This window comes from Mirounga leonina, unplaced genomic scaffold (genome assembly GCF_011800145.1).
Source record: "Mirounga leonina isolate KUSES-001 unplaced genomic scaffold, KU_Mleo_1.0 Mir_418, whole genome shotgun sequence".
NCBI lineage: Eukaryota > Metazoa > Chordata > Mammalia > Carnivora > Phocidae > Mirounga > Mirounga leonina.
Window position 1 is genome coordinate 3,734,510 of NW_023270739.1, and position 26,979 is coordinate 3,761,488.

At 41.3% G+C, this 26,979-nt stretch overlaps 1 protein-coding gene across 1 annotated transcript; it reads right to left on the reverse strand.

Moving 5' to 3' along the window:
* Positions 1 to 1,874: 1,874 nt before the first annotated feature.
* Positions 1,875 to 26,299, reverse strand: WBP2NL (WBP2 N-terminal like). Its single transcript, XM_034987252.1, has 6 exons — positions 26,238 to 26,299; positions 11,013 to 11,121; positions 10,611 to 10,752; positions 10,317 to 10,409; positions 5,543 to 5,653; positions 1,875 to 2,759 (listed from the first exon to the last, which is right to left on the reverse strand). Exons 1-6 carry the CDS (start codon positions 26,297 to 26,299, stop codon positions 2,320 to 2,322), a joined length of 957 nt encoding a protein of 318 aa, XP_034843143.1. The 3' UTR covers positions 1,875 to 2,319.
* Positions 26,300 to 26,979: the final 680 nt, after the last annotated feature.

Sequence of the window (26,979 nt, forward strand, 5' to 3'; positions counted from 1 at the left end):
AGGATCAAGGATACTAGATATCCTGAAAAGTACAGGGCAGTTCCTCACAACAAACAATTGTCCTATACCCCCTCATGACTTTCAAATGAATCTCTGGCCATTGATAAAGGTGAAACATGTGCTTCTAATCATTTAAGCCTAGAGCCTAACCCTGTTTTAAATGATTTTAATATACAGAGAACTCTTCAGGAATTCAACCACTGTGTAAATCAAGGGAAAACTAAACTCTTTTATTTGGAAATTTGTCAAGAATTGTTCATTTTGGAAAATGACATTGCCAGCATGGTATTCAAGTTACTAATACAACATACACGGATTAGTTGGCTTTCCTAGTGTTTATAAATTTGGTGAATCTATGTATGGGGGGTGAGCAAGTGATTACTTTGTTGTCTTCTAGTACGGTGGAATTTGAGCATTTATATATTAAAATACTTAAAATTTTACTTCAAACTAGTTTTCTATTATTTCTTTACATTACATTTATGGTATTATATATTGATTTTGTTTGAAATGGTGTGGAATCATACACAGTTGTCTACAAATTTCATTCCAATGATCTAAAGGAGACATTACAAATTATTTGTTATGGGGACATTCAGTCTGATGAGACTGAAATTCACTGTAGTATATAATCCCTACAACTTGCCTTTCTCATTTAACATTAAGACAGAAAATTTTGCACATGTAGCTTAGATGTACCATAGTTTATGTAAATATTTACTATTAGTGAACACATAGGTTATTTCTAATTCTGTGATGTTAGAAACAATGTAATAACAACTTCCTACACACATCTTTGTGCACATGTGCAAGGATTTCTCAGGAATAGATACTGAGAAGTGAAACTGCTAAATCTAGAGTATCTTTTAACCTTTAAAAGGAACTGCCAAATTTCCTTCTAAAAATTAATACCAAGTTACATTCTCACCAATATTGTATTAAATAACCTTTTCCCCACATGTGTTCCTTCTCCAACACATAAGTTTTTCAATCTTTTCAATATTTGTAAATCTTTGGAGATACAATTGTTTCTCATGTTAAGTTGCATTTTCCTAACACTAGTCAAGTTGAATAAACATCTTTTCAAATGTTTCTAAGCCACCTTATTGCCTCAGTTAATTGGGAATTCACATCTTTTGTCCATTTTTTCTTTTTGATTGACCTGTAGGAGAACTTCATATATTCTGACTGTAAATTATTTGTTTAACATACATGTTGGAGATTAACTTTCTCCTATTCTGTTTCCTGTCTTTTCATTTTGGTCATATAGAAGTTTCAAATTTTGATATAGTCAACCTTATCACTGCTTTCCTATATTGTTTCATTGTTTTTGATCTTCTTCTTTTTTGTTTTTTGTTTTTGATCTTTTTTTTTTTTTTTTAAGATTTTATTTATTTATTTGACAGAGGGAGACACAGTGAGAGAGGAAACACAAGCAGGGGGAGTGGGAGAGGGAGAAGCAGGCCTCCCGCAGAGCAGGGAGCTCGATGCGGGGCTCGATCCCAGGACCCTAGGATCATGACCTGAGCTGAAGGCAGACGCTTAACGACTGAGCCACCCAGGCGCCCCTGTTTTTGATCTTCTTAAAGAAGGTTTTTCCTACATCCAGATATCATTTTCAATGGCCACATAATATTCCACTGTATGGGTATACCATAATTTATGAAATTCTCTCTCACTAATGGAAGTTTAGGTTGGCCCATCCTTTCAATAATATAAGCAATGCTGTGAAAAACAACTAAGTGTTCAACTTGATATTTCTTTTTTTTTTTTAAAGATTTTATTTATTTATTTGACAGAGACAGAGATAGCGAGAGCAGGAACACAAGCAGCGGGAGTGGGAGAGGGAGAAGCAGGCTTCCCCTCGAGGAGGGAGCCTGATGTGGGACTCGATCCCAGGACCCTGGGATCATGACCTGAGCCGAAGGCAGACGCTTAATGACTGAGCCACCCAGGCACCCCAACTTGATATTTCTAACATATTTTAGCAAACAGCATAATAAATGTTTCTTGAGTGGAGGGGAGGGGAGAAAGGCGGGGAAGCTTTTTCCACCCTCACATGTTAAAAAATGCAGGCCAATGTCAACCAAATTATCAGGGAATTAGCTCTAATTCTACTTCTCCTTTGGCCCATCTAATCAAGAGTTGACTCAGCCTCTAAAGTCTAGGCATGGAAGTAAAGCTTTATCCTCCCGCGAAGACTGCCCTCCCTCAGGGTGCCACACTACCTCAGACACGCCTTTCATCACATACCTGAGTCCGCCTTCTTGTCCTGACCTTGGTTCTTGAGTGCAACTTTGCTTGGTGAGTCTTCAAAGGTTATTTCCTGAAAGATGGTGGCTGGGCCACAGAAGACGAAGCAGGGGGGAGAGAAGGCTCATATCCAGCAGGCTGGGCTGCCATAAATCTGCTAGACCCAGCTCCATTTCCAGCAGGTGGAACTTCATATCCTGGAGGCGGGGCTTCATTTGCAGCAGGTGGGGTTTCATTTGCAGCGGGTGAAGCTTCATTTCCAGCTGGTAGGGGTCCGTATCCTGTAGGGGGGGCTCCATATACCCCAGGTGGGGGTCTGTATCCCACAGGTGGGGACCCATATCCTGCTTGTGGGGGTCCGTATCCCACCTGTGGGGTTCCATACACCCCTGGTGAGAGTCTGTATCCCGCCTGTGAGGGTACGTATCCTGCCTGCAGGTGTCCGTATCCCACTTGTGGGGTTCCGTATCCTGCCTGTGGGGCTCCATAGACAACAAATGGGTATGCTGAGAAGGAAAAAAAAAAATCAGTTACGCATTTTTTAGAGTGGACAAGGAGTAGGTAAGAAGGAGGAAGAAGCAAACTGACACAGGAAGAGAATTCAGGCAGAATAATGCTAAAGCCAGATCCTTCAGCCACCACAAGATGAAGGTTTTATCATTTCCTGTTGTGGAGGGGTTCAAATTAACATGAAAATAACCCTACAGTTATATCTCTTATTACTTATAGTTGTGCTCATAGATATAATTTACTTAATTTTGAGTATGAAGAAAGTAATACATGTTCAATGGAAATATGCATTTGGAAAATAGAGAAAAGATGAACTTTAAAAGTCATCTATAATTCCACTCTCAAAGACAAAAACTTAATATTTTGGTGTATTTCTTTGTAGGAGCTCTGTTAATATTTTTATACAATCACAATCATAACACCCACACATTTTTTTATCTGGCTCTTTTTACTTGACATTGTAAAAAATTTCTTTATATTATTAACATATTTCATACATTAAAAGTTGGACAATATTTTATCACATGGATAGGTGCTACTTAATTTCCCTGCTGTAGGAGAGCATGTTGTTTCCAACTTTCTTTTTTTTAGATTTTATTTATTTATTTATTTGAGAGAGAGAGCACGCTCGAGCTCAAGCACAGGAGGGGGGAGAGGCAGAGGGAGAGGGAGAAAGTCTTAAGCAGACTCCCCACTGAGCTCGAAGACGAGGTGGACCCGATCCCAGGACCCTGAGATCACCACCTAACCTGAAACCAAGAGTCTGACACTTAACTGCACCACCCAGGCACCCCGTTTCCAACTTTCTAATTCACATTGCAATAAACCTGGGCTTTATTTATTTTCTTGGCTACATTTCCAAAGTGGTTTAACTGAGTCAATGAATGGACCACTGTCAAGTTATTTTGCTGTAATACATATTTATGTTTCAGCTAACTAGAAAAAACTTTAAAAGAATGGTCTTAAAGATTCTCAAAGAACTAAAGGAAAATGTGGAGGAAGTCAAGAAAATGATGTATGCATCAAACACAAATATCAGTAGAGGTGGAAAACTTAACAAGAAACCAAAAAGAAATTCTGGAGCTGAATAGTACAGTAACTGAAATGAAAAATTCACTAGAGGGATTCAAATTCAGATTTGAGTAGGCAGAAGAATGAATCCGTTAACTTGAAGATAAGACAATGGAAACAGTAGAGGTTGAGGAATAGGGAAAAAAAAAACAACAACAACCCAACCAAACACTGAAGAACAGTGAACTGAGGGACCTGTGGAACACCACCGAGCAGACCAACATACATACTGTGGAAGTCCCAGAAGGAGGAGAAAAAGGGACAGAGCAAATATTTGAAGAAATAATGACTGTAAATTTCCCACATTTGATGAAAACATGAATATAAACATCCAGGAAGCTCAATAAACTTCAAGTAAGATCAACTTATAGAAACACACGCTGAGATACATTCTAATTAAACTTTCAAAAGACAGAGACAAAGGGAGAATCTTGAAAGCAAGAGAGAAGTGAATCATCACATACAAGGTATCCTCAATAAGATAATTAGCAGATTTCTCATCAGAAACTTTAGAGGCCAGAAATAAACTGTCAAACAAGAATCCTCTATTTGGCCAAACTCCTTCAAGAGTGAGGGAGAAATGAAGATGTTCCCAGATAAACAAAAGCTGAAGTTCATTCTTGCAGGGCAAGAAGTGCTTAAGGTAGTCCTGCAGGGTGAAGTGAAAGGACAACAGACAATAATTTAAAGCCATCTTTATAGAACTAAAGATCTCAGTAAAGGTGAATCACTAGACAATTACAAAAGCTAGTATTTTTCTACCAATGGCTTGTAATTCCATTTTTTTTTGTTTGTTTTCTACATAATTTAAGAGACTAATGCATTTATTTATTTATTTTAAAGATTTTTATTTATTAAGAAGAGAGAGAGAGCGCATGAAAGTGGGGGAAGGAGCAGAAGGGGAGGGAGGAGGAGGGGGAAAAGAATCTCAAGAAAACTCCAAACTGACCACAGAGCCTGACACAGGGCTCGATCTCACGACCCTGAGATCACAACCTGAGCTGAAACCAAGAGTCAGAGGCTTAACCAACTGAGCCACCCAGGCACCTCTAAGAGATGAATGCATTTAAAAGAATTATTAGATTATATTTTTAGGTACACAACTATAAAGATGTAATTTTGTGACATCAGTTGTGTACAAAACTAAAAGCTGGTAGACATGTAATGTCATGTTCCAAGGAGAACTCAAGAAAGGGCTACATTTTGGGGCCTGTTGACAGCCTGTTAGGAGACCCTTTGTGGCCCACCTGTAGGCTGTGGACCACGTTTGAGAATCACTGTGGACAGGCACAACTGTTAAGGGGCACAGGGCATAAAGCTGGAGTCCTCAGTGAGGATGAAGGGCATGGCACAAGCATGATGGCTATACTTGTGTGAAATGGGAAGGGGGAGGTGGGGAAGAGCACACTTTTTCTGCTCAGGCTATAAGCAGGAAGTGACTGTTCCCGCTAACAGGGTTTCCCAGGTATGCTCCGTATGTGTGTACATTACAATTAAAAGTAAGCCTGAAACTGAAGCCCAGTCACTTGCTGACCTGCCACTGGGCTTCAGTCTAGAAACGAAGTCATGGACTCAACTATTTTCCAATTCCCTAAACTTCTCCCGTTTCTCCTGTAGCAGAGTTGGAGGCAAACTAGTAATGAGTGGATCTTTGAGCCCCTGGCATACTTTTCCACCTCTCAAGAAGAACTTCCCTGCCATTCCTTACCTGGACAAGGCATCTGTTGGGAGCACATCATGCTCCCCTGCCCAGTAACTACATACAGTCCTGGAGTGCTGAACCAGTAATTTACACTTCCAAGTGGAACTCCTCTGGCAGCTGAGAAGACAAGTTTGGCAAAATAAGGACTTCTTAATCCTTTTAAGTCAGATGTACAGTAGCTATCAACCAAATAATTAATTATCAACCATCATCTTACATGTGTGTCCAACAACGCTCCCAGGATACAAGATAAAAAATATACACCTCCCTTGTCCTGAACTGTATGCTTCTTGAGGGCAGAGATTGTGTCTTATTTGTCTGTGCTTATTCAGGGCCTAGCATAGCACTTACCATAAAAAACATTCAGAAAACATTTCCAAGTGAGGATTCTATCAAGTTGGCAAGATACATCCATTAAAGACCAATGTAATGGCAATGTGATACAGAAGAAAGAAAGCATTTCTTGTTATCTTCCTCGGCATCTCTCTTATAAGGACCCTTGTGATGGCATTTGGAGCTGACCTGGATAATCCAGGGTAATCTCCTCATCTCAAGATCCTTAAATTAATTACATCTGCAAAGATTCGTTTTCCAAACAAGGCAACATTCACAGATTCTGAGGACTAGGACATGGATATATCTTTGGGAACCGTTATCAGCCTACCACACTAATTTCTGGCCTATGGCATATGACAGAAGTAACGTACACCACTTCCAGGTCTTCCCTGGTGCAAGCTTCCCTGGTGAAATCTTTACTCTCTTTCCCTCTCTGCTGGCTATCCAGGGGGGCTGTGGAAGCCATGCTTTAAAGATGGCAGAGACCCTAGTACCCTGGGTCCCTAAAGGGCTATGTGGTTCAGAGCCCCCTTTTACCCCTGCTGATTGTCCTTTACATAAGCAGTAATATCTATTGACTTAAGCTATTGATAATTTGGAGTTTATCTGTTTCAGTAGCTAGCATTATCTTAACTAATTCATTATAAATCTAAAGTTGTCCGCTTTACCCCATTATCCTCCTTTTCAATATCCTATTCATATTCTTCCCAGAAGTAATTATTTTATTAATTTATGTTTGCTTATTTCTTCTTCTTTTTTTTTTTTTTAAAGATTTTATTTATTTATTTGACAGAGAGAGAGAGAGCACAAGTAGGCAGAGCAGCAGGCAGAGGGGGAGGGAGAAGAAGGCTACCCGCTGAGCAAGGAGCCCAACGCGGGGTTCCATCCCAGGACCCTGGGATCATGATCTGAACCAAAGGCAGACATTTGATGACTGAGCCATCCAGGCGTCTCTGTTTGCTTATTTCTTATATGACTCTCACTAGACTGTAAGTTTAACAATGGTAGGGACTATGACGCCTTGTTCACTGTTGTGTTCTCAATTATCTCATACAGTGTTTGGCAAACAATAGGTACTCAATATATATTTGGTAAAAACAAGAATCAAAGAGCCCCAACAAGTCAGCTCTGCAGAGGGGAAGGGACTTCTGCAAAGTGTCAAAGAATCAGATCATGAAGCATGATGGGTAGTTAATTCTAAAGGCCTCAAGGAAGCCCATCTCACAAGCCCTGACTCTTACTGGGGGAGTGGGGGTAGGCTCCCACACATAAGCCATGATATAATCAGACCCATAATAGGCCCAGACATTGGGCCAAGTTCACATAAGTTGCCTAAATTCTTCCCAAGTAGCTATGTAACTACTGGGACTCTGTAGCTTTGCAGGCCAAGGAACAGATCTTAATGAGAGCACAAAGAGGATCCCCACACATTGCCTGATTCTTAGTCCATAATCCTAAAAATAAGCCCCCATCAGTACTGTGAGGCCAAAAATAAGAATAAATTCAAGACTCAGTATGCAGTTATTCTGAGTTCTGCATACATCTGTAGCAAAGAGGAGCTGGACTTCCAAGTGTCCCCTGACTCTGGGTTCCACATAGCTATGCTCTGTCTGCCAGGACACCTTGTTATCCAGTGTCAGGCTTCCAGATGCTGTCTGTTCTTTGGACAACGATGAGCTGTTGGTTGGGTACGGCGTGTGAACTCCTTGGCCTTTATATCTTTGCACTGTATCTTAAAGGTAACAGTAAAAAATTTCTTACTCCTCAATTTCCTAGATATGGCTTTTCTGCCACCTGTCTTCTTTAGCATTTCTCTCTTGTTAAGACCACCAACAAACTCAAATTTCCACATGCAATGCACATTTTTCAGTCTTAATTTTATCAAACATCTCTGTAGCAGCTGACAGATGACCACTCAGTAATGCTTGAAACTTTCCTTCTTTGACCTCTGGGATAATAAACTCACTCAATTCTCCTCCTACCTCAGTCAGCCCCTTTGCAATCTTCATTTCGGTCACCCCTCCCTACCCATCCCTGAGATGTTGAGGACCCTTGGAATACCATCCTTAAGTCACTGAATGATCCTATTACTCACATGGCTCCAGAGATGACCTGTGTGCTGAGGATTTCTAAATCAGTCTCTAGATATAGCTCATCTTTGGAGCTCCGAGCTGCACATCCACTGGCCACTAGCATTCCGATGTACCTCACATTTAATAAGATGCAGGAATTAAGAGTATAGGATCAAAAGAATACAACATCACTTAATACAGTATTCCTGCCAAAATGCATGACCTGCATCTGAGCATGAGGAAACAGACAAACCCAAATTAAGGGACATTCTACAAAATAATAAGCCTGTATTCTCTTTAAAATGTCAATGTCAAGAAAGACAAAGAAAGGTTGAGTCCTTATTAAAGGAGACCAAAGATGTAGGACAACTAAATTCAATGTGTAATCTGGGATTAGATCCTTATTGGAAAAAAAAAAAGTGTGCTATTAGAATTAGGAACAGTAATGGCTTAATCATTTGAATTTGAATATAAACCATATATTAAATAATAGCATTGTTTCTATGTTAAATTTTCTGAATTTGGTAAGTAGACTGAGGGTAGATAAGAGAATACCCTTGCTCCTAAATACTTAGGAATGAAGGAAATGATCTTTGTGACTTACTCCCAAATAGTTCAGTAAAAACAAAAGCAAAGGGGCGCCTGGGTGGCTCAGTCATTAAGAGTCTGCCTTCAGCTCAGATCATGATCCCAGGGTCCTGGGATCGAGCCCCGCATCGGGCTCCCTCCTCCGCAGGAAGCCTGCTTCTCCCTCTCCCACTCCCCCTGCTTGTGTTCCTTCTCTGGCTGTGTCTGTCAAATAAATAAATAAAAGCTTAATTAAAAAAGAATAAGATAAAGCAAATGTGGGAAAATGTTAATAATGGGTGAATCTAGACAAATGGTCCATGAGAGTTTGTTGTAATATTCTTGCAACTTTTCCATAGATATGATTATTTTTCAAAATAAAAAGTTCAAAAAAAAGAGCGAGAAGAGGTTTAGGGTTCAGATTCTAGCTCCATCACTGTCTATCTGGACAGCCTTGGGAAACTGTATAACCATCACTGCCTCAGTTTCCCCTGTTATCAACTGGGGATAATGATTGTAGCTACATCATAAGTTTTTGTGAGGGTTACAGATATTGACACATGTAAAGGGCTTGGAACACTGCCCACTATATGGTAAGCATTCATTAAATGTTAGTATTATTATATCTAAAATTGAACTCATTTCTTCTCCAACTCAGACTGTCTCTTGTATTCTTAACCATGGTTTATAGCATCATGATCTAGTCAGTCTTCTGAGCTAGAAAATTCATTCCATCCTTCTGTGTCCCCAGCACTTTGTCCATGTCTCTATTATGGCATATTTGCCTATGTCCATCTCAACTAGATTGTGTTCATCTCAACTAGATTGGATTTGGGGGTGGAGGCAAGGGAGAAAGAGAAAGAACATTCCAGATGGAGCAAATTTCAGGACACCTGGTGGGCTCAGTCAGTAGAGCATGTGACTCTTGATCCTGGGGTCATGAGTTCAAGCCCCATATTGGGTATAGAGTTTACTTTAAAAATATAAATAAATAAATTAATTAGTTAATTAATTTAAAAAATTACCCATAAAGAACAAATAGCATGAAGGCTCAGAGATGAGAGAACAAGGCACAAAGAAGTCTAGTTAGATTGGAGTACAAAAGGTGAGAGAGTAGGGATATGAAATGAGGTTAGATTAAATAAAAATATATCATTAAGGGATTTATTTATTTTTTTAGTAGGCTCTATGCCCAACATGGGACTTGAACTCACAACCCCTAGATCAAGAGTCACATGCTCTACCGACTGAGCCAGCCAGGTGCCCCATAAAAGGATTACTTGTATTCAAAGTCTGAAAGAGTTATCTGGTATATACGTTAGATCAGTGCTGTAGTGCTTGACAATACCTCTTCCCTCTTCTCATGGAAGATGGGAACTAAACCCAAGAGAAGCAAAGGAAAAGCCAGAGAGGAGAAAAGACAAAAAGGCATGACAGAGGTAGAAGAGCTCAGGCAACTGGGGCTCCCTGACCTGAAAATGAGACTACTCAGTGATATAAGACCAGCATTTAAATGGACAAAAGATTATCAGGTAAAATCAGTCATTCAGGTATCTGAGTATAAGCTCCTGGTAGATTGCAAACTCCTTTAAGACACGGAGGGACTGAATAATCTTGCTCCCAGCATGTGGTATGGTGCGTGTCCCATAGTAGGGAGGCTCAGGAAATGCCTGCTGAATACATGGGCAGCTACCAACTTCCTGACCACAGAGGCCAAAGTCTTGACCCGGGGGGTGACAGTACTATTTCAATTCCACAGGCCTCAAAACCCCAAGGCATTTAGTATCTTTATTAGCATTGCTCACCAGCAGAGGCAGCTTTCATCATCAGCTGGGCAAATTCGATGGCACCTCCTTTTCTGAAGGCTAATTTAAAAGTAGCCTGTCCATCCCAGCCACCTGGGGGAAGAAATGGCACACTCACTAAGATGCTGGCACCGCTGGCCAGAGAGGACTGCCCCAGACAGAGAGAGAAGCACTACCCAAAGGAGCAGGGCAGCTTTCTTTAAATTCCAGCATGAGCCAAGTCTGAATCTTAAACCTTCTGGAAGCTTTTGAGAAAAAAAAAACAACAAAACACTTCTGAAGGGGAACACTTACCATCTGGAGCTGCCTGAATGATTCCTTTAATGAAGTTGGAGGTAAAGACTGGTTGTTCGATGGTGCAGTTACTCATTAGATCAAATGGCATCATAAAAGAAAACATGGAGTCATTGACTGTGTGTGAGGTCACGAAGATCACCTAGGAGAAGGAAAGAAATTTCAGAGAAGGAATGCAGTTTGTCCACAGATTGAGACATAGCAGAGCAATTCTAAGGTCAAGGCTGCTTTGACATCCTGGCCTAATTGAGAAACATCACCCATTTTCTTCCATATTCCTCAACATGGAAAATCATAAAAGTGTGAATGTTTTAAAACACTTTGAAAGTCAATGTCTAACCTCTCTCCATTTTAAGGAAAACAAATGTGCAGTTAATCCGATCAAAGTAGAAGTAGAATTACCCGGTATGAAGTGAGAAACAGTGTTCCCTTCTTTGTACCACTGAAGAGACTGGATCCCTCCGGTTGCTGTAGAAAGGAGAGCTCTACATCCTGACACTGAGCCAAGATACTGCAGAAAAGAAAGGGCAGACACAACACAATTTAGAAGTTATATAAAATGACACATATAAAGCTCTTAGCACAGTCCTAGTCCGGAGTAAGCACTCAATAAATGTTAGCTGCTGGTGCTACTGCCATTATTTTATTGAAACAGAAAGAAAATTAAACGATCTTATTCTCTGACTGTTCACTTATTCTTCTCCCTTTTATCACTGGGTTTTTTTTTTTAAAGATTTATTTATTTATTTTAGAGAGAAAAGTGCACAAGCAGGGGGAGGGGCAGAGGGAGAGGGAGAGGGGAAGCGGACTCCCTGCTGAGTGGGGAGCCCTACATGGGGCTTGATCGCAGGACCCTGAAATCATGACCTGAGCTGAAACCAACAGTCAGAGGCTTACCTGACTGTGCCACCCAGGCGCCCCAGGTTCTTTTTTTTCTTATAAAATTTACCTTCTTCTTTTTTTTTTTAAATTTATTTGACAGAGAGAGAGACAGCCAGAGAGGGAACACAAGCAGGGGGAGTGGGAAAGGGAGAAGAAGGCTTCCCACAGAGCAGGGAGCCCGATGTGGGTCTCGATCCCAGGACCCTGGGATTATGACCCGAGCCGAAGGCAGACGCTTAACGACTGAGCCACCCAGGCGCCCCTAAAATTGACCTTCTTCTTAATGTTTACTCATTAATTTCTTTCTTTATGTGCAGGAAGTATTAAGCACTGTGGTAATGGAAATGTTTCCCTAACTCTAATAGAGACGGTAAGGCACACAGAGTGCTCCAGATTCCTCTGGCATGTTGTTCACTCTACCTGTCATGTTCTCCCTCACTATTAACCTGAGAAACTTGGACTCATCCTATTCTCACTCACAGAATCCTATTGGGTTTCTTCTCTTTCTAAGTAATTATTATAATAGATATGTGCTTATTTGTTCAATGTCTTAACTAATGATCATTAAGGACAATGTCTTTCCACTCTAGCCCTAGCAAACAGTGGGTGCTACTAAATATTTATCAAAAGAATGAATGAATGAAAACATGATTATAGATAATAATGCAAGCAGTAATATGACATACATCACATTAATGGCACAAAAATGTCATAGCAATTTAGTGGAAGGAGATTAGCTTTGGTTGAAGTGATTAAAAATGACTTTACAGAAAGGTTGAAGTGTGAGTTGATTCTTAAGATATGAATAGTGTTTCCGTAGGCAGAGGTGAAGGTAGGGGACAATCCAGATGGGGAACAAACAGCATGAATGGAGGTGCGAGAGCAGCATCAATGGAGGTATGCAGTGGAAAGCAAATTGCACACTTGGGAGCAGCCTACCTGTGTGGATTCATCAAAACAGCACGGGAGTGAGGGGGGCGCGGGGAGAGCAGTGAGATAGAGCTGGAAAGCCATGCTGGAACTAGAGATTGGAGACACCATTTAAAAGGCAAGAAGAAACTGTGAGCTGCAGCTCTTGCAGCAGGCTAGTCACATGATCAAGGAGGTGGTGGTATATCAGAGGCACCACTTTAAGAATCCCTAAGGGGTGCTGTGCTGGCTCAGTCAGTAGAGCATGCAGCTCTTGATCTTGGAGTCATGAGTTCAAGTCCCATGTTGGGTGTGGAGATTACTTAAAAAAAAAAAAAAAAAAGAATCCCTAAAATATTCCTGATGTGCAGTGATAAGAACCGGAACTGGGGTGGTGGTGTGTTGATAAAAAGGGCTTTTTAAGATACAATGAAAATATAGGATGCCAGCGGGCGCCTGGGTGGCTCAGTTGGTTAAGTGACTGCCTTCGGCTCAGGTCATGATCCTGGAGTCCCTGGATCGAGTCCCGCATCGGGCTCCTGGCTCGGCGGGAAGCCTGCTTCTGCCTCTGACCCTCCCCCCTCTCATGTGCTCTCTCTCTCTCATTCTCTCTGTCTCAAATAAATAAATAAATAAATAATCTTTAAAAAAAAAAAAAAGAAAATATAGGATGCCAGCAAAAATGTCAGGAAAAATAGGAACTCCAGGAGTGCCTGTCTGGTGCAGTCGGTTGAGTGTCAGACTCTTGGTTTGGGGTCAGGTTGTGGTCTCAGGGTCTGGGATCATGTCCCGAGTCATGGTCCACACTCAGCGAGGAGTCTGCTTGGGACACTCTCTCCCTTTCCCTCTGCGCCTCCTCTCTCTCTTTCTCTCAAGTAAATAAATAAATCTTAAAACAAATAGGGAACTCCAAAACTCAGTTCAGAACTCTGGAATCTAATCAAAACCTTATAGCAACTAAGAGAATGTTTAATCAAGACAAAATAGTTGAGTCTCAATAAGAGAGCTTTGTGACACTTTAACTTATCCTGGTACCATCCCCCAATCCCCAGTTTGGCAACAGCCTTAAAAATAACCCACATTCCTAGTGTGGTGTCAAGTACCAAAGGGAGCAGAACACACCTTATTCTCAAAGAATTGTGGTTGTTTTAACTTGTCTGGTAGCTCCCTGAGGGGCTGGCTCAAAGGGTATGTGCCTAATTCAGGAACTACCCAGGTGACTACCCAGGGTGCATCTGTCAAAAACAGTTCAAGGTAAATGTATTAGTTGCTGCTATCTGGGGCAAAGGATGACACTTAGTGCAAACAAACAAAACTGAAAAGTTAGGGAGGAAAGGCTGATGAGATGCTTTAGGGAATAAAGGCTTTGAAAAGCTCTGACCATATTCATGGGAATCTAGAAAGCCACGTGCATATCTGCACAGGGCTGGATTCATGCTCAGAAGAAAACTGAGAAGGCCCAAAACTTTTACCTCTGGTTGACAACGAGGCTCTGCTCAAGCAGGAAGTGAAAGCTAAGACAGAGCTGTAAACTGCCTGGCTGAGTGACAAAAACATGCTCCAAACACATAAGTAGACCCCATCTGCAAAAGCGGGAAGTTTTTGTTTTATTTTTGGGGTTTTCGTTTTGTTTTGGTTTTGGTTTTGGGTTTAGATATATGAGGAAATAGTCAAATCACTAGTTGGCTACTAAGTTAACAAGAGACTTCAGTGGCCACACATGACAAAGAGTACAAACTTTACAAAATTTATAATTCAGAAAAGCCATTAAACAAACAATAACTACAACAAGCAGCAACAAAGTACCCTGAGGAAGAGAGAAAATCTGACTTTCAGAGTTGCCAAATTATAATATTCAGAATGTCAAGTTTTCAACAACAAAAAATCACGAGACATGCAAAGAAACAAGTAAGTATAGCCCATATGTTCTTCTGTGAACATTAGACAATCAAATTAATAGAAACTGCCCTGAGGAAGCCCACACATTGGATTAACTAAATAAAGACATTATTTGTTTGTTTGTTTGTTTGTTTGTTTTTTAGGTGAACTCCACCCACAACGTGGTGCTCAAACTCCCAACTCCAAGATCAAGAGTCACACGCTCTACTGACTGAACCAGCCAGGCACCCCACTAGATCAAGACTTTAAATAAACTATTTTAAGTATGCTTAAAAAGTTAAAGGAAACCATGTCTAAATAACCAAAGGAGATAATGAGAACAATGTCTCAAAAAGAAGAGAATATCAATAAAGAGACAGAAATAGAAAAATGAACCAAATAGAAATTCTGAAGGTGGAGACTACAATAGGTAAAATGAAAAATTCAATAGTGCTGGGATTAATGGCAGATTTCAGCAGGCAGAGGAAAGAATCAGTGAACTTGAAGATAGGTCAATTAAGAATAACAGTTACTGGGGCGCCTGGGTGGCTCAGTCGTTAGGCGTCTGCCTTCAGCTCAGGTCATGATCTCAGGGTCCTGGGATCGAGCCCCACATCGGGCTCCCTGCTCAGCAGGAAGCCTGCTTCTCCCTCTCCCACTCCCCTGGCTTGTGCTCCTTCTCTCGCTTTGTCTCTCTCTGTCAAATAAATAAATAAAATCTTAAAAAAAAAAAAAAAAGGAATAACAATTACTACCCAAGTAACAAAGAAAAAAGAATGAAGAAAAATGAACAGAGTCTAACAGACCTGTTGGACAAAATCAAGCTTACAACCAAATGCATAATGAGACTGCCAGAAGGAGAGAGGGAAAAGGAGGGCATAAAGAAAATTTGAAGAAATAATGGCCAAAATTGCCTCCAATTTAATGAAAGACACGAATCTACATATCCAAGCTCAACAAACTCCTACTAGGACAAACTCAAAAAGATCCACACCAAGACACATTATAATCAAACTGCTGAAAGCCAAATACAGAGACTCTTAAAAGCAGCAAGAGAAAAGAATCACCATGTACAAAGAAACCTCAATAAGACAAATAGCTGACTTCTCATAAAAAACTATGGAGGCAGGGGCACCTGGGTGGCTCAGTCGGTTAAGTGGCTGCCTTTGGCTCAGGTCTGATCCCAGGGCCTTGGGATCAAGCCCCACGTCGGGCTCCCTGCTCAGCATGGAGTCTATTTGCCCCTCTACCTCTGCCCCTCCCCCTGCTTGTGCTCTCTCTCACTCTCTCAAATAAATTTTATTATTTAAAAAAATTTTTTTTAAGATTTTTATTTACTTATTTGAGAGAGAGAGCAGGAGAGAGAGAGAGAGAGCATGAGTGGGGGGAGGAGTAGAGGGAGAGGAAGAAGCAGACTCCCCGCTGAGCAGGGAGCCTAACACAGGACTCGATCCCAGGACCCTGGGACAATGAGCCAAGCCGAAGGCAGATGCTTAGCTGACTGAGCCACCCAAGCACCCCTCAAATAAATAAAATCTTAAAAAAAAAACCCATAAAACTATGGAGGCAGGAGGTAGTGGGATGATGTATACAAAGTGCTAAAAAGAAAAAAAAAATCTGTCAGCCAAAAATTCTGTATCTGGCAAAACCATCCTTCAAAAATTAAGCAGAAATTAAAATATTACCAAGTAAACAAAAACTGAGAGTTCATCACTAATAGGTCTGAACTGTAAGAAATGCCAAAGGAAGTCCTTCAGCCTGAAATAAAAAGACACTAAAGGGGCACCTGGGTGGCTCAGTCAGTTAAGAGTCTAACTCTTGATTTCAGCTCAGGTTATGATCTCAGGGCTGTGAAATCGAGCCCCACATCGGGCTCCATGCTGTGTGTGGAGCCTGATTGGGATTCTCTCTTCCCCTCGCCCTCTGCCCCTCCCCCACCTCTCTCTAAAAAAATTAAAATAAATAAAAATAAAAAGACACAGACAGTAAATCAAACCCATACAAATAAACAGAGAACACTGGTAAAGCTAAATACATAGGTAAATATAAAAGTCAGTATTAATGTACTTTTGGTTTGGAACTCTTCATTTCTTCCTATATGAATTAAAAGTCAATTGCATAAAACAATAATTGTAGATCTATAGTGATGGGTACACAATGTATAAAGATGTAATTTGGGATAATAACAGTATAAAGGGACAGAGCTATATAGGAACCAATTTTTTTTTTTAAAGATTTTATTTATTTATTTGAAAGAGAGAGACACAGCGAGAGAGGGAACACAAGCAGGGGGAGTGGGAGAGGGAGAAGCAGGCTTCCCGCGGAGCAGGGAGCCCGATGCGGAGCTCGATCCCAGGACCCTGGGATCGTGACCTGAGCCGAAGGCAGACGCTTAACCGACTGAGCCACCCAGGCGCCCCAGGAACCAATTTTTTGCATACAATTAAAACTAAATTGGTACTGGGGCACCTGGGTGGCTCAGTCGGTTAAGTGTCTGCCATTGGCTCAGGTCACGATCCCAGGGTCCTGGGGTCAAGCCCTGTGTAGGGCTCCCTGCTCAGTGGGGAATCTGCTTATCCCTTTCCCTCTGCCCACCCCCGCCCCCCACTCATGCTCTCTCTCTCTCTCTCTCACTTGTTCTCTCTCTCCCTGAAGTAAATAAATAAGATCTTTAAAAAAACTAAATTGGGTGTCGGGGCGCCTGGGTGCCTCAGTTGGTTAAGCGGCTGCCTTTGGCTCAGGTCATGATCCTGGGGTCTTGGGATCAAGCCCCACGTCTGGCTCCCTGCTCAGCAGAGAGCCTGCTTCTCCCTCTCCCTCTGCCTGCCACTCGGCCTACTTGTGCTCTCTCTATATATATCTGTCAAATAAATAAATAAAATATTTAAAAATAAAAAATAATAAAAAAATTAAAAAACTAAATTGGTATTAATTTGAACTAGATTGTTAATTAAGACATTAAATGTCATCTTCAGGACAACCACAAAGAGAATAAGTAAAATATAAACAGTAAAAGAAATGAGGAGGGAATCAAGATAGTATATTAGGAAATGTCTATTAAACACAAAGGAAGGCATTAATGAAGGAATTGAAACATACAGGAAACAAATAGCAAAGGAGCAGAAGTTAAATCCTTCCTTATCAATAATTACATTAAGTGTAAATGAATTAAACTCTCCAATTAAAAGCCAGAGATTAGCAAAATATACATTTTTAAAATATGATTCCCTATACACTGTCTACAAAAGACTTACTTTAGATCCAAAGACACAAATAGGTTTAAAATGAAAGGATGAAAAAAGATATTCCATCAAACAGTAGCCAAAAAAGAGCTGCAGTGGCTATACTAATATCAAAAAAAAGACTTTAAAACAAAAATTATTATGAGGCAATATTATATCATGATAAAAGGGCCATCATCAAAAAGACATTACAGGGCGCCTGGGTGGCTCAGTCGGTTAAGCGACTGCCTTCGGCTCAGGTCATGATCCTGGAGTCCCGGGATCGAGTCCTGCATCGGGCTCCCTGCTCAGCGGGGAGTCTGATTCTCCCTCTGACCTTCCCCCCTCTCATGCTCTCTGTCTCTCATTCTCTCTGTCTCAAATAAATAAATAAAATCTTAAAAAAAAAAAAGACATTACAAATATAAACATGAATGCATCTAATAAAAGTCAAGGACCTTGACATATAAGGACCTTCACCCACAAAGGTAGAATACACATTCTTCTCAAATACACATGAAACATTCTGTAAGACAGACCATATGTTAGGCAACAAAACAAGTTTCACTAAATTTATGAAGACTGCAGTCATATTGAGTATCTTTTCTGACCACAATGGAATGAAATTATAAATAATAACAGAGGGAATCTGACAAACTAACAAATATGTGAAAATTAAACAAAATGCTCTTAACTAATGGGTCAAAAAAGAAATCACAAGTGAAATTAGAAAATAGAATTGAATCACTAGAAATTAGAAACTTTGAGATGAATAAAAATGAAAACACACATACCAAAACTTTTGAGATGTAGCAAAAGTAGTGCTTAAGAAGGAAATTTATAGGTTTTAATGTTTGCAATTTTTTTTTTAAAGATTTTATTTATTTGACAGAGAGAGACAGCCAAAGAGGGAACACAAGCAGGGGGAGTGGGAGAGGGAGAAGCAGACTTCCAGCCAAGCAGGGAGCCTGATGCGGGGCTTGATCCCAGGACCGTGGGACTATGACCCAAGCCAAAGGCAGACGCCTAACGACTGAGCCACCCAAGCGCCCGTTTGCAATTTTTTTAAGAAGAGCAAATCAATAATCTAATTTTCCACACTAGGAAACTAGAAAAACAAGACCAAACAAAACCCAAAGCTAGCAGAAGGAAGGAAATAATAAAGATTATAGTGGACATAAATAAAGACTAGAAACAAAAGAATCACTAAAACCAAAACTTAATCCCTTAAGATCAGCAAAACTGACCAACTTTTACCTAGACTAAGAAAAAAAGAAAGAAAACCCAAATTACTAAAATTTGAAATAAAAGTGGGTATGTTATCAGAGAATTTATAGGAAAAAAAACGATTATGAGCGAATATATGAACAATTATATGCCAACAAATTAGATAATCTATTTGAAACAGATAAATTCCTAGAGACAAAAACCAAAATGGACTAAAGAAGAAAGAAGGGTGGAGGGTTTTGCACATGTCTGTTAGGGCCAATCTGGTCCAATAGTGTTGTTCAGTTCCTCTATTGCTTTATTATCTTCTTTCTGGTTGTACTTTTGATCAGAGATTGTTAGGAGCTAGGTTGAATGAGGAATGAGGAGTGACTGCTTAATAGGTACAGTTTCTTTTGGGGTGATGAAAATGTTCTGAAATTAGACAATGGTGGTGATTGCATGATATTGCGAATATACTAAAAGCCTCTGAATTGTACATTTTAAAATGGTTAAAATGGCAAATTTTATGTTATATGAATTTTACCTCAGTAAAAAAGCGGGTTTATAATATTAAGTATAAAACCTCAATAAATCAATTAATCAAATTTAAAAGACTGTGAAGAAAGAATCCCCTGAGTTTGGTAATTCATTGCATCTGGGAGACAAAAAAGTCATGAGAAATCAAAGGTGATTTTTACCTCTAAAGAAATAGGGAAGTCAGAAAAAGAAGCTTATTGGGAAGTAGGGACATAAATTTGGCTCTAGACATGTTGAAATATTCAGGAGGTAGGAGTACTCTGCAATTTCATTCTGTCATGCCCTTGGGTCAGCATATAATACATGGGGTTTCTCAATCTTGGCACTGGGTGACTGTTTGGGTTGGATAATTATTTGTTGTTGTGGGCTGTGCTTTGTAGATTGTTTGGCAGCATCCCTTGCCTCTCCCCACCAAATATCAGTAGTAGCCCACCCCCACCCCAAATTGTGAAAACCAAAATGTCTCCTGGGGGGCAAAATCACCCCAGACTGAGAACCACTGTCCTACAAGGATGGCATATTGACTGCAAAATTTCAGTGAAAGTATAGTCCAGTGAAACAAAGAATGAATTTTCACCACGTTGATAAATGTTATAATGTGGAGACAACAAATTTCTAAAAAAGAGGTAAAAACTGCAAATGAAATTTCACAGCACCATTTGGTTAAGGATATCAAATATCCTTATGTCTCCAGCACTAACAAGAACTTCACCAAAAATTCAAGCTCCAATAGTTAATCATCTGAATTTGAGTTAATATCCTTATAATGCATTGAGCTCTAAGTAACTGCTACTAAATATGCAAAGATTTCACATACTTCACATACTTTTTATCTATAATTTGTAAGTAGGTTCCCAGCTAAAGAAATGATTCTGATATATGAACCTTCCAAAACATGAACAATTTTAGATCCAACTATATGCTATCTACAAGAGACTAACTTTATTTTTTACTATTTTTTATTGAAGTATAATTAACATGCAGTGTTGTGTTAATTTCAAGTGTACAATATGGTGATTCAACAATGTTCTTAAGTACACATGGAACATTCTCCATGATAGGTTACATGTTAGGCCACAAAACAAGTCAACAAATTCAAGGAAATTAAAATCATCTGAAGTATTTTTTCTGATTACAATGGAATGAAACTAGAAATCAATAGCATGACGAAAACTGGAAAATCCACAAATATGTGGAAATGAAGCAACACATTTTTATATAACCAATAGGTCAAATAAAAAGTCTCAAGGGAAATTGGAAAATACCTTGAAATGAATAAGAATGAAAACACAACATGCCAAAACTATGGGATGCATCAAAGCACTGTTAAGAGGGAAGTTTCTATCTGTATATGCATACATAAAAGAGAATAAAGATCTCAAGTTAACAACCTAACCTTATACCTCCAGAAACTAAAGAACAAACTAAACCCAAAGCTAGTAGAAGGAAATAAAGATTAGAGCTGACATAAATAAGAGAGAGAATATAAAAGCAACAGAAAAAAAATCAGTGAAACTAAGTTGTCTTTTTTTAAAGATCTGACAAACCCTTGGCTAGATTAACTAATTAAAAAAAGAGAGATGACTCAAATTACCAAAATCAGAAATGAAAGAAAGGACATTACAACGGATGCTGCAAAAATAAAAAGGATTATAAGAGAATATTATGAAAAATTGTATGCCAACATATTGGATAACCTAGAAGAAATGGATAAATTCCCAGGAGCTAATTCATGAATAAATAGAAAGCCTGAACAAACCAATAATAAGTAAAAAGATTGAATCAGTAACCAAGAACTTCCCAGCAAAGAAAAGCCCAGAACCAGAGAGCTACACTGGACAATTCACCAAACATTGAAAGAATACTTAACACTAATCCTCCTGAAAATCTGCCCAAAACTGAAAAGAAGGGAACACTTCCAAGGTCATTCTCTGAGGCCAGCATTACCCTGATGTCAAAGCTAGAAAAAGATACTACAAGACAAGAAAACTACAGATTAACATCTCTGAAAAACACTGAAGCAAAAATCCTCAACAAAATACTAGCAAACTGAATATAACAGTACATTAAGAGGATTATATACCTGACCAACTGGGATTTATTCCTGGAACATAGGATGGTTCAACATATGAATATCAATCAATGTAATAAAAATGGAACTACCATATGATCCAGCAATCTCACTTCTGGGTGTATATCCAAAGGAAATGAAAATAGGGTATCAAAGAGATACCTGCACTCCTACATTCACTGCAGCATTATTCACCATATCCAAGATATAGAAACAACCTACGTGTAAGTCAATGGATGAATGGATAAAGAAGATGTGGTATTTATATATATGTATCATTCAATCATAAGAAGGAAATCCTGTCACATGCTACAACATGAATGAACCTTGAGAACACTGTGCTAACTAAAATAACCCGGAGAAAGATAAATACTGTATGATCTCACTTATATGTAGAATCTTAAGAAAAAAAAAGTCAAATGCATAGAAGCAAAAAGTAGAATGGTGGTTACCAGGGACTCAGGGAATGGGGGAAATGGGGAGATGGTGGTCAAAGGGTATAAATTTGTAGTTATGTAGGATGAATAAGTTTAGAGATCCAATGTACTATAGGCATGATGACTACACTTAATGAGTATATTGAAAGGGCGCCTGGATGGCTCAGTCAGTTGGGTTTCCGCCTTCGGCTCAGGTCACGATCCCAGGGTCCTGGGATCGAGCCCCACATCGTGCTCCCTGCTCGGTGGGGAGCCTGCTTCTCCCTCTCCCTCTGCTGCTCCCCTGCTTGTGCTCTCTTGCCCTCTGTCAAATAAATAAGTAAAATCTTTTTTTAAAAAAGATATATTGAACACTGGAAATATGCTAAGAGAGTAGATATCAGGCACAGGCATCACGCCAAAAAAATGGTAACTGTGTGAGGAGATGATATGTTAATTAGCTTGACTGTAGAAATCATTTCAGTACAAATATGTACATCACATCATCATGTTGTACACCTTAAATATATATATAATTTCTATTTTCTAAAAATAGCTAATATGGTAAATTTCATTTTATGTTTTTTACCACGCACAAACAAAATCATGAACAACTTAGTAAAAATTACAAAGAAAATTTATCAAAGACAAATAGCCAACAACCTTAGGAAAAAAATAAATTCACTACCAATAAATTTTCTTCAAGATTCAATTATTCAAACTGGCAGAGATAGCAAAGTTGAACACCAGATGTTGTCAAGGGTGTGGTGAAATGGCCACTCTGAGTATTGAGAGGAATATAAACTGATATAATTCTATAGGGTGACTTTGCAAAAACATATATTTCTATATACATTTGTATAACTTAAAATATCTTTGAATTTTTATATTTTTTAAAAATACATTTTAATCTTTTTAAAAAAGTCTAGACCCTCTGATTCCACAGTTCCACTTTCAGGAACATATCCCCAAGAACCATTTTGACAGGTGGGCAAAGATAAGTTGTCAAAAGTGTTCACTGAAGCAATGACAAATTACACCCTGAACATCCCGGATAGGGGCTTAAACAAAGATTCATGCATACTGGAATACCAGTTATTAAAAATAATGATGTAGATATTGATACTGGAGAGCATTCCCAATACATTGGTAAGTGAGGAAAACAAATTACAAAGCAGGGTGCCTGGGTGGCTCAGTCGTTAAGCGTCTGCCTTCAGCTCGGGTCGTGATCCCAGCGTTCTGGGATGGAGACCCGCACTGGACTCCCTGCTCTGCGGGAAGCCTGCTTCTCCCTCTCCCGCTCCCCCTGCTTGTGTTCCCTCTCTCGCTGTGTCTCTGTCAAATAAATAAATAAAATCTTTAAAAAAAAAAAAACCAAATTACAAAGCAGTCTCGGGTGTGGGGGTGTTGCATATATTTCCATGGAGGGAAGTGCAGAAGGATACATACCAAAATGTAAAAAGCACTGGATGTTGGAATCTGGGGTAATTTATTTTTTTTTCTAATTTTTCTACAATAAACACATATGGTACTACCTGTACAATTTTAGAATATTGGTTGAAAAAAGAAAACTCAGTGTCTTCCCTATTTACCAGTAGAGCCCTATCTGCACAATTATAACTTAGCTGGGAAAAAAAAACAACAACCTCCCCAGAACACAGCTACAGTGTCATGAATTTCTCAAATATGTATTCTGAATAGGCAAAAGAAGTCAAAATACAATCAATCTTCTCCTTCTCAACCTATTTCTTTTTTTTTTTTTTTAAGATTTTATTTATTTATTTGACAGAGAGAGAGATAGCGAGAGCAGGAACACAAGCAGGGGGAGTGGGAGAGGGAGAAACAGGCTTCCTGCCGAGCAGGGAGCCCGATGTGGGACTTGATCCCAGGACCCTGCGATCATGACCTGAGCCGAAGACAGACGCTTAACGACTGAGCCACCCAGGCACCCTCAACCTATTTCTTTAAAGTAGTTTCTATCAATACCAAAAGAACCCAAAACAATCCTATTAAAAAATGGGCAGAGGAACTGAATAGACATTTTTTACAAAGAAGACATACAGATGGCCAACAGACACGTGAAAAGATGCTCAGCATCACTCATCTTCAGGGAAATGCAAATCAGAACCACAGTGAAAGATCACTTCACACCTGTCAGAATGGCTAAAATCAAAAAGACAAGAAGTAAGTGTTGGAGAGGATGTGGAGAAACTGTGCACTGTCTGCAGGAATGTAAATTGATGCAGACACTGTGGAAAACAGTATGGAGCTTTCTCAAAAAATTAAAAATAGAGATACCATATAATCCAGTGATTGCACTACTGGGTATTTACCTAAAGAAAATGAAAACACTGATTTGAAAAGATAGATGCACCCCTACGTTTACTGCAGCATTATTTACAGTAGCCAAGATATGGAAGTAACATAAGTGTTCCTCCATAGAAAATTAGATATGGAAGATGTGATACACACACACACACACACACACAGAGGAATATTATGCAGCCATAAAAAAGGATGGGATTTGTGCCGTTTGCAACAACATGGATGGACCCAGAAGGTATTACGCTAAGTGGAATAAATCAAACTGAGAAAGACGAATACCATATAATTTCACTCATACATGGAATCTAAAAAAAAAAAACCAAATAAACACACAAAAAGCAAAATAAACACAGAGGACAAACTGACGGTTGCCAGAGGGAACGTCTTGGGGGGTTGGGTAAAATGGGTGAAGGGGAATGGGAGATACAGGCTTCCAGTTTGGGAATGAAAATAAGTCACAGGGATAAAAGGTACAGCATAGGGAACACAGTCAATGATACTGTAATAGCATTGTATGGTGACAGATGGTGACTACACTTATGGTGAGCATAGCGTAACTTACAGAGCAGTCCAATCACTATGTTGTACACCTGAAACTAACGTAACATTGTGAATCAACTATGCTCAAATAAAAAAATTAATAAAATAAAAATAAAGAAATATGGTCGTTTCTACACAAGAAGCCAGAGCACTGACAGGGTGGGTCTTCTCTGAGGAGGAGAAGGCAGAGAAGCAGTCCTTTTCCTTTCTGAGCGACAGCTGGAGTTGAGAAGTTCAAACCCCAATCAAAGCTCTCCCACATGCACTGGCCATATGATTTTAAGCAATTTACTTCTGTTTCAGTTTGAGAAATTCCCTGAGAAATAAGGGAAATACTACTGATCCTCATTGTAGATAGAGCAGTGATGAGTATAAAGCTCTTACAAGTGTTTGGCGATGATTAAGCATTCATGAGCACAGAATGGACCCCATCAAGATAGCTCAAAGGGCCACAAAATCGGTGTTTCTGCTACAATTTTTTAAAACATGCTACATGCCCTGCCTCCAACCCACACACAGAAAAGCAGAGAGACAGACCCGAGGCTGAGCGAGAAGATGCCCAGACACCAGATCAGAAGTGGCTTCAGGGCGCAGAGCCACCTGCACCCAGGTCACGGCACTCTAGGCCGGGGACCAGGGAGACCTCGCGGTCCGAGTGGCGGGCCATCATCTCCTACTACAGGGGAACACGGACGGCCTCCACCGCCCGTGGGAATCTGTCAAGAACATTTTCTGGGGGAGGAAGCAGAGAACACAGATCTGGACATCAGCACTCGGTCCTGTCTTAGCGGATCTTTCCGACAAACGCGCAGTCTCCCTGGAACACAGCACGGGGTGTCGATCTCACCGCTACCCGACAGCAAGGGAGCCCGGGGGCCAGTCGGAGCAGAGACGGGAGCCTAAGGAAGAACTGCTGGGGGTACCGCGCAGGAGTCTGGAAAGCTGGAGGGAGGAACCGAGGAGAGGAGCGGCGTGGCGATGAGGCGTGAGGTGGGCAGGGGAGCGAGGGGCGGGCCCCGCCGCCCCGCGCACAGCCACCGCGCGAACCCCGAAGAGCCGCGCAGCCAGCGTCCTCCTCCCTAGGGGTCTGGTCCCCATCTTTACGTAAAGTAAGGGCAGCCATCCCCCCACCCCGTCGGGCGAACAGAAAGCGGGCTTCTGGAGGTTCTGAGGGCGAGGCGAGGCCCCGACGGCGCGGGATCCTCAGAGTGGTCCGCACTCCCGCCTCTTCCGCCTCCGTGTTCCGGGAGCACCGGAGGGGCGCGCCCACCGCTTCCCCCACGCCGGCCGCCGTCACCCCGCGCAGGTCTCGCGCTCCCAACGGCAGCTGCACGCGACCCGGAAGGGCGGCGCGACACCGCACTACTGCCTTTCTTCTGAGGCGACGAGCGCCTCGCACCGCGCACCCGCGCATTCACCTGAGCGAGGCCACGCGCTCCAGCCTCTGCCACCTCTGAGCCCTTAAACGCCCGCCGGGGCACGCGCGCTCCAGAGGCGGGGACGGGGCTCCGCCTGCGGCGCCCGGAAAAGGCGGGAAAGGCTCCGATTGGCCGAGACTTTGCAAGCCGCCCCCCCACCCGTCGGTCTCCTCCCGACTCTGACAGCACCCCTCCCCGCCCCCCGGCTTCCCTTCAGGCACCTTTCGCCAAAAGGGATGATGGCCCCGCGGCGGTTCTCGGTGTGACTCTGATTCACCGCCATCTTTCTCCAGGGCCCCTCCTGCCGCCCCTCAGATGGGAAGGGGCGGGGCCTGCGCCAAGCCGGGGGGCGGGGCTTTGAAGGGAGGGCGGAGATTATGGCGCAAGGACGAGGGTGGGGGGTGAGTGGGCGAAGGGGCTGGTCACGTGAGGGGCGGTGGTCGGAGAACCAGGCAGTGTCCGCGTTGAGATGCCGGTTGAGCGGGAAGGGAGCAGACCCAGGGAACTGACCCTGACCCTGGAGCGCAGAGGTTTGAGTGAGTGGCCTCCTGGATCCACACCTGTCCTCTTGGCTCCTGCGTGGTAGCCCAGGCATGGTTGCTGGGCTGCCCACGGGAATGGACTTAGAAGCAGGATTTTCCTGCGTCCCCCGTGGCCGGGGCAGGAGGCTAATGCCCTTTGGAGAAAGGGTCCAGGATTTCTCTCTTCTCCTAGGGCGAGCAGAACTTCTCCCCACCAGAAAAAGCCTGGAATCTGAGCCGGTTTCTTGTGAGCGAGCATTCAGGGGAGGGTGCGAGAGCTGTGTCAGGAGGATCTGTGCCCGCTCCAAGATCGAGAGTGTGTCAACCATCATACCTGCCCTGCCTCCTCCAAACGGTGATTGTGAGGAACCGGTGGGATACATTATATTGGAATCGCTTGAAGACTAAAATGTTGTCCATATTCTTATTTCCTTTAGAATTC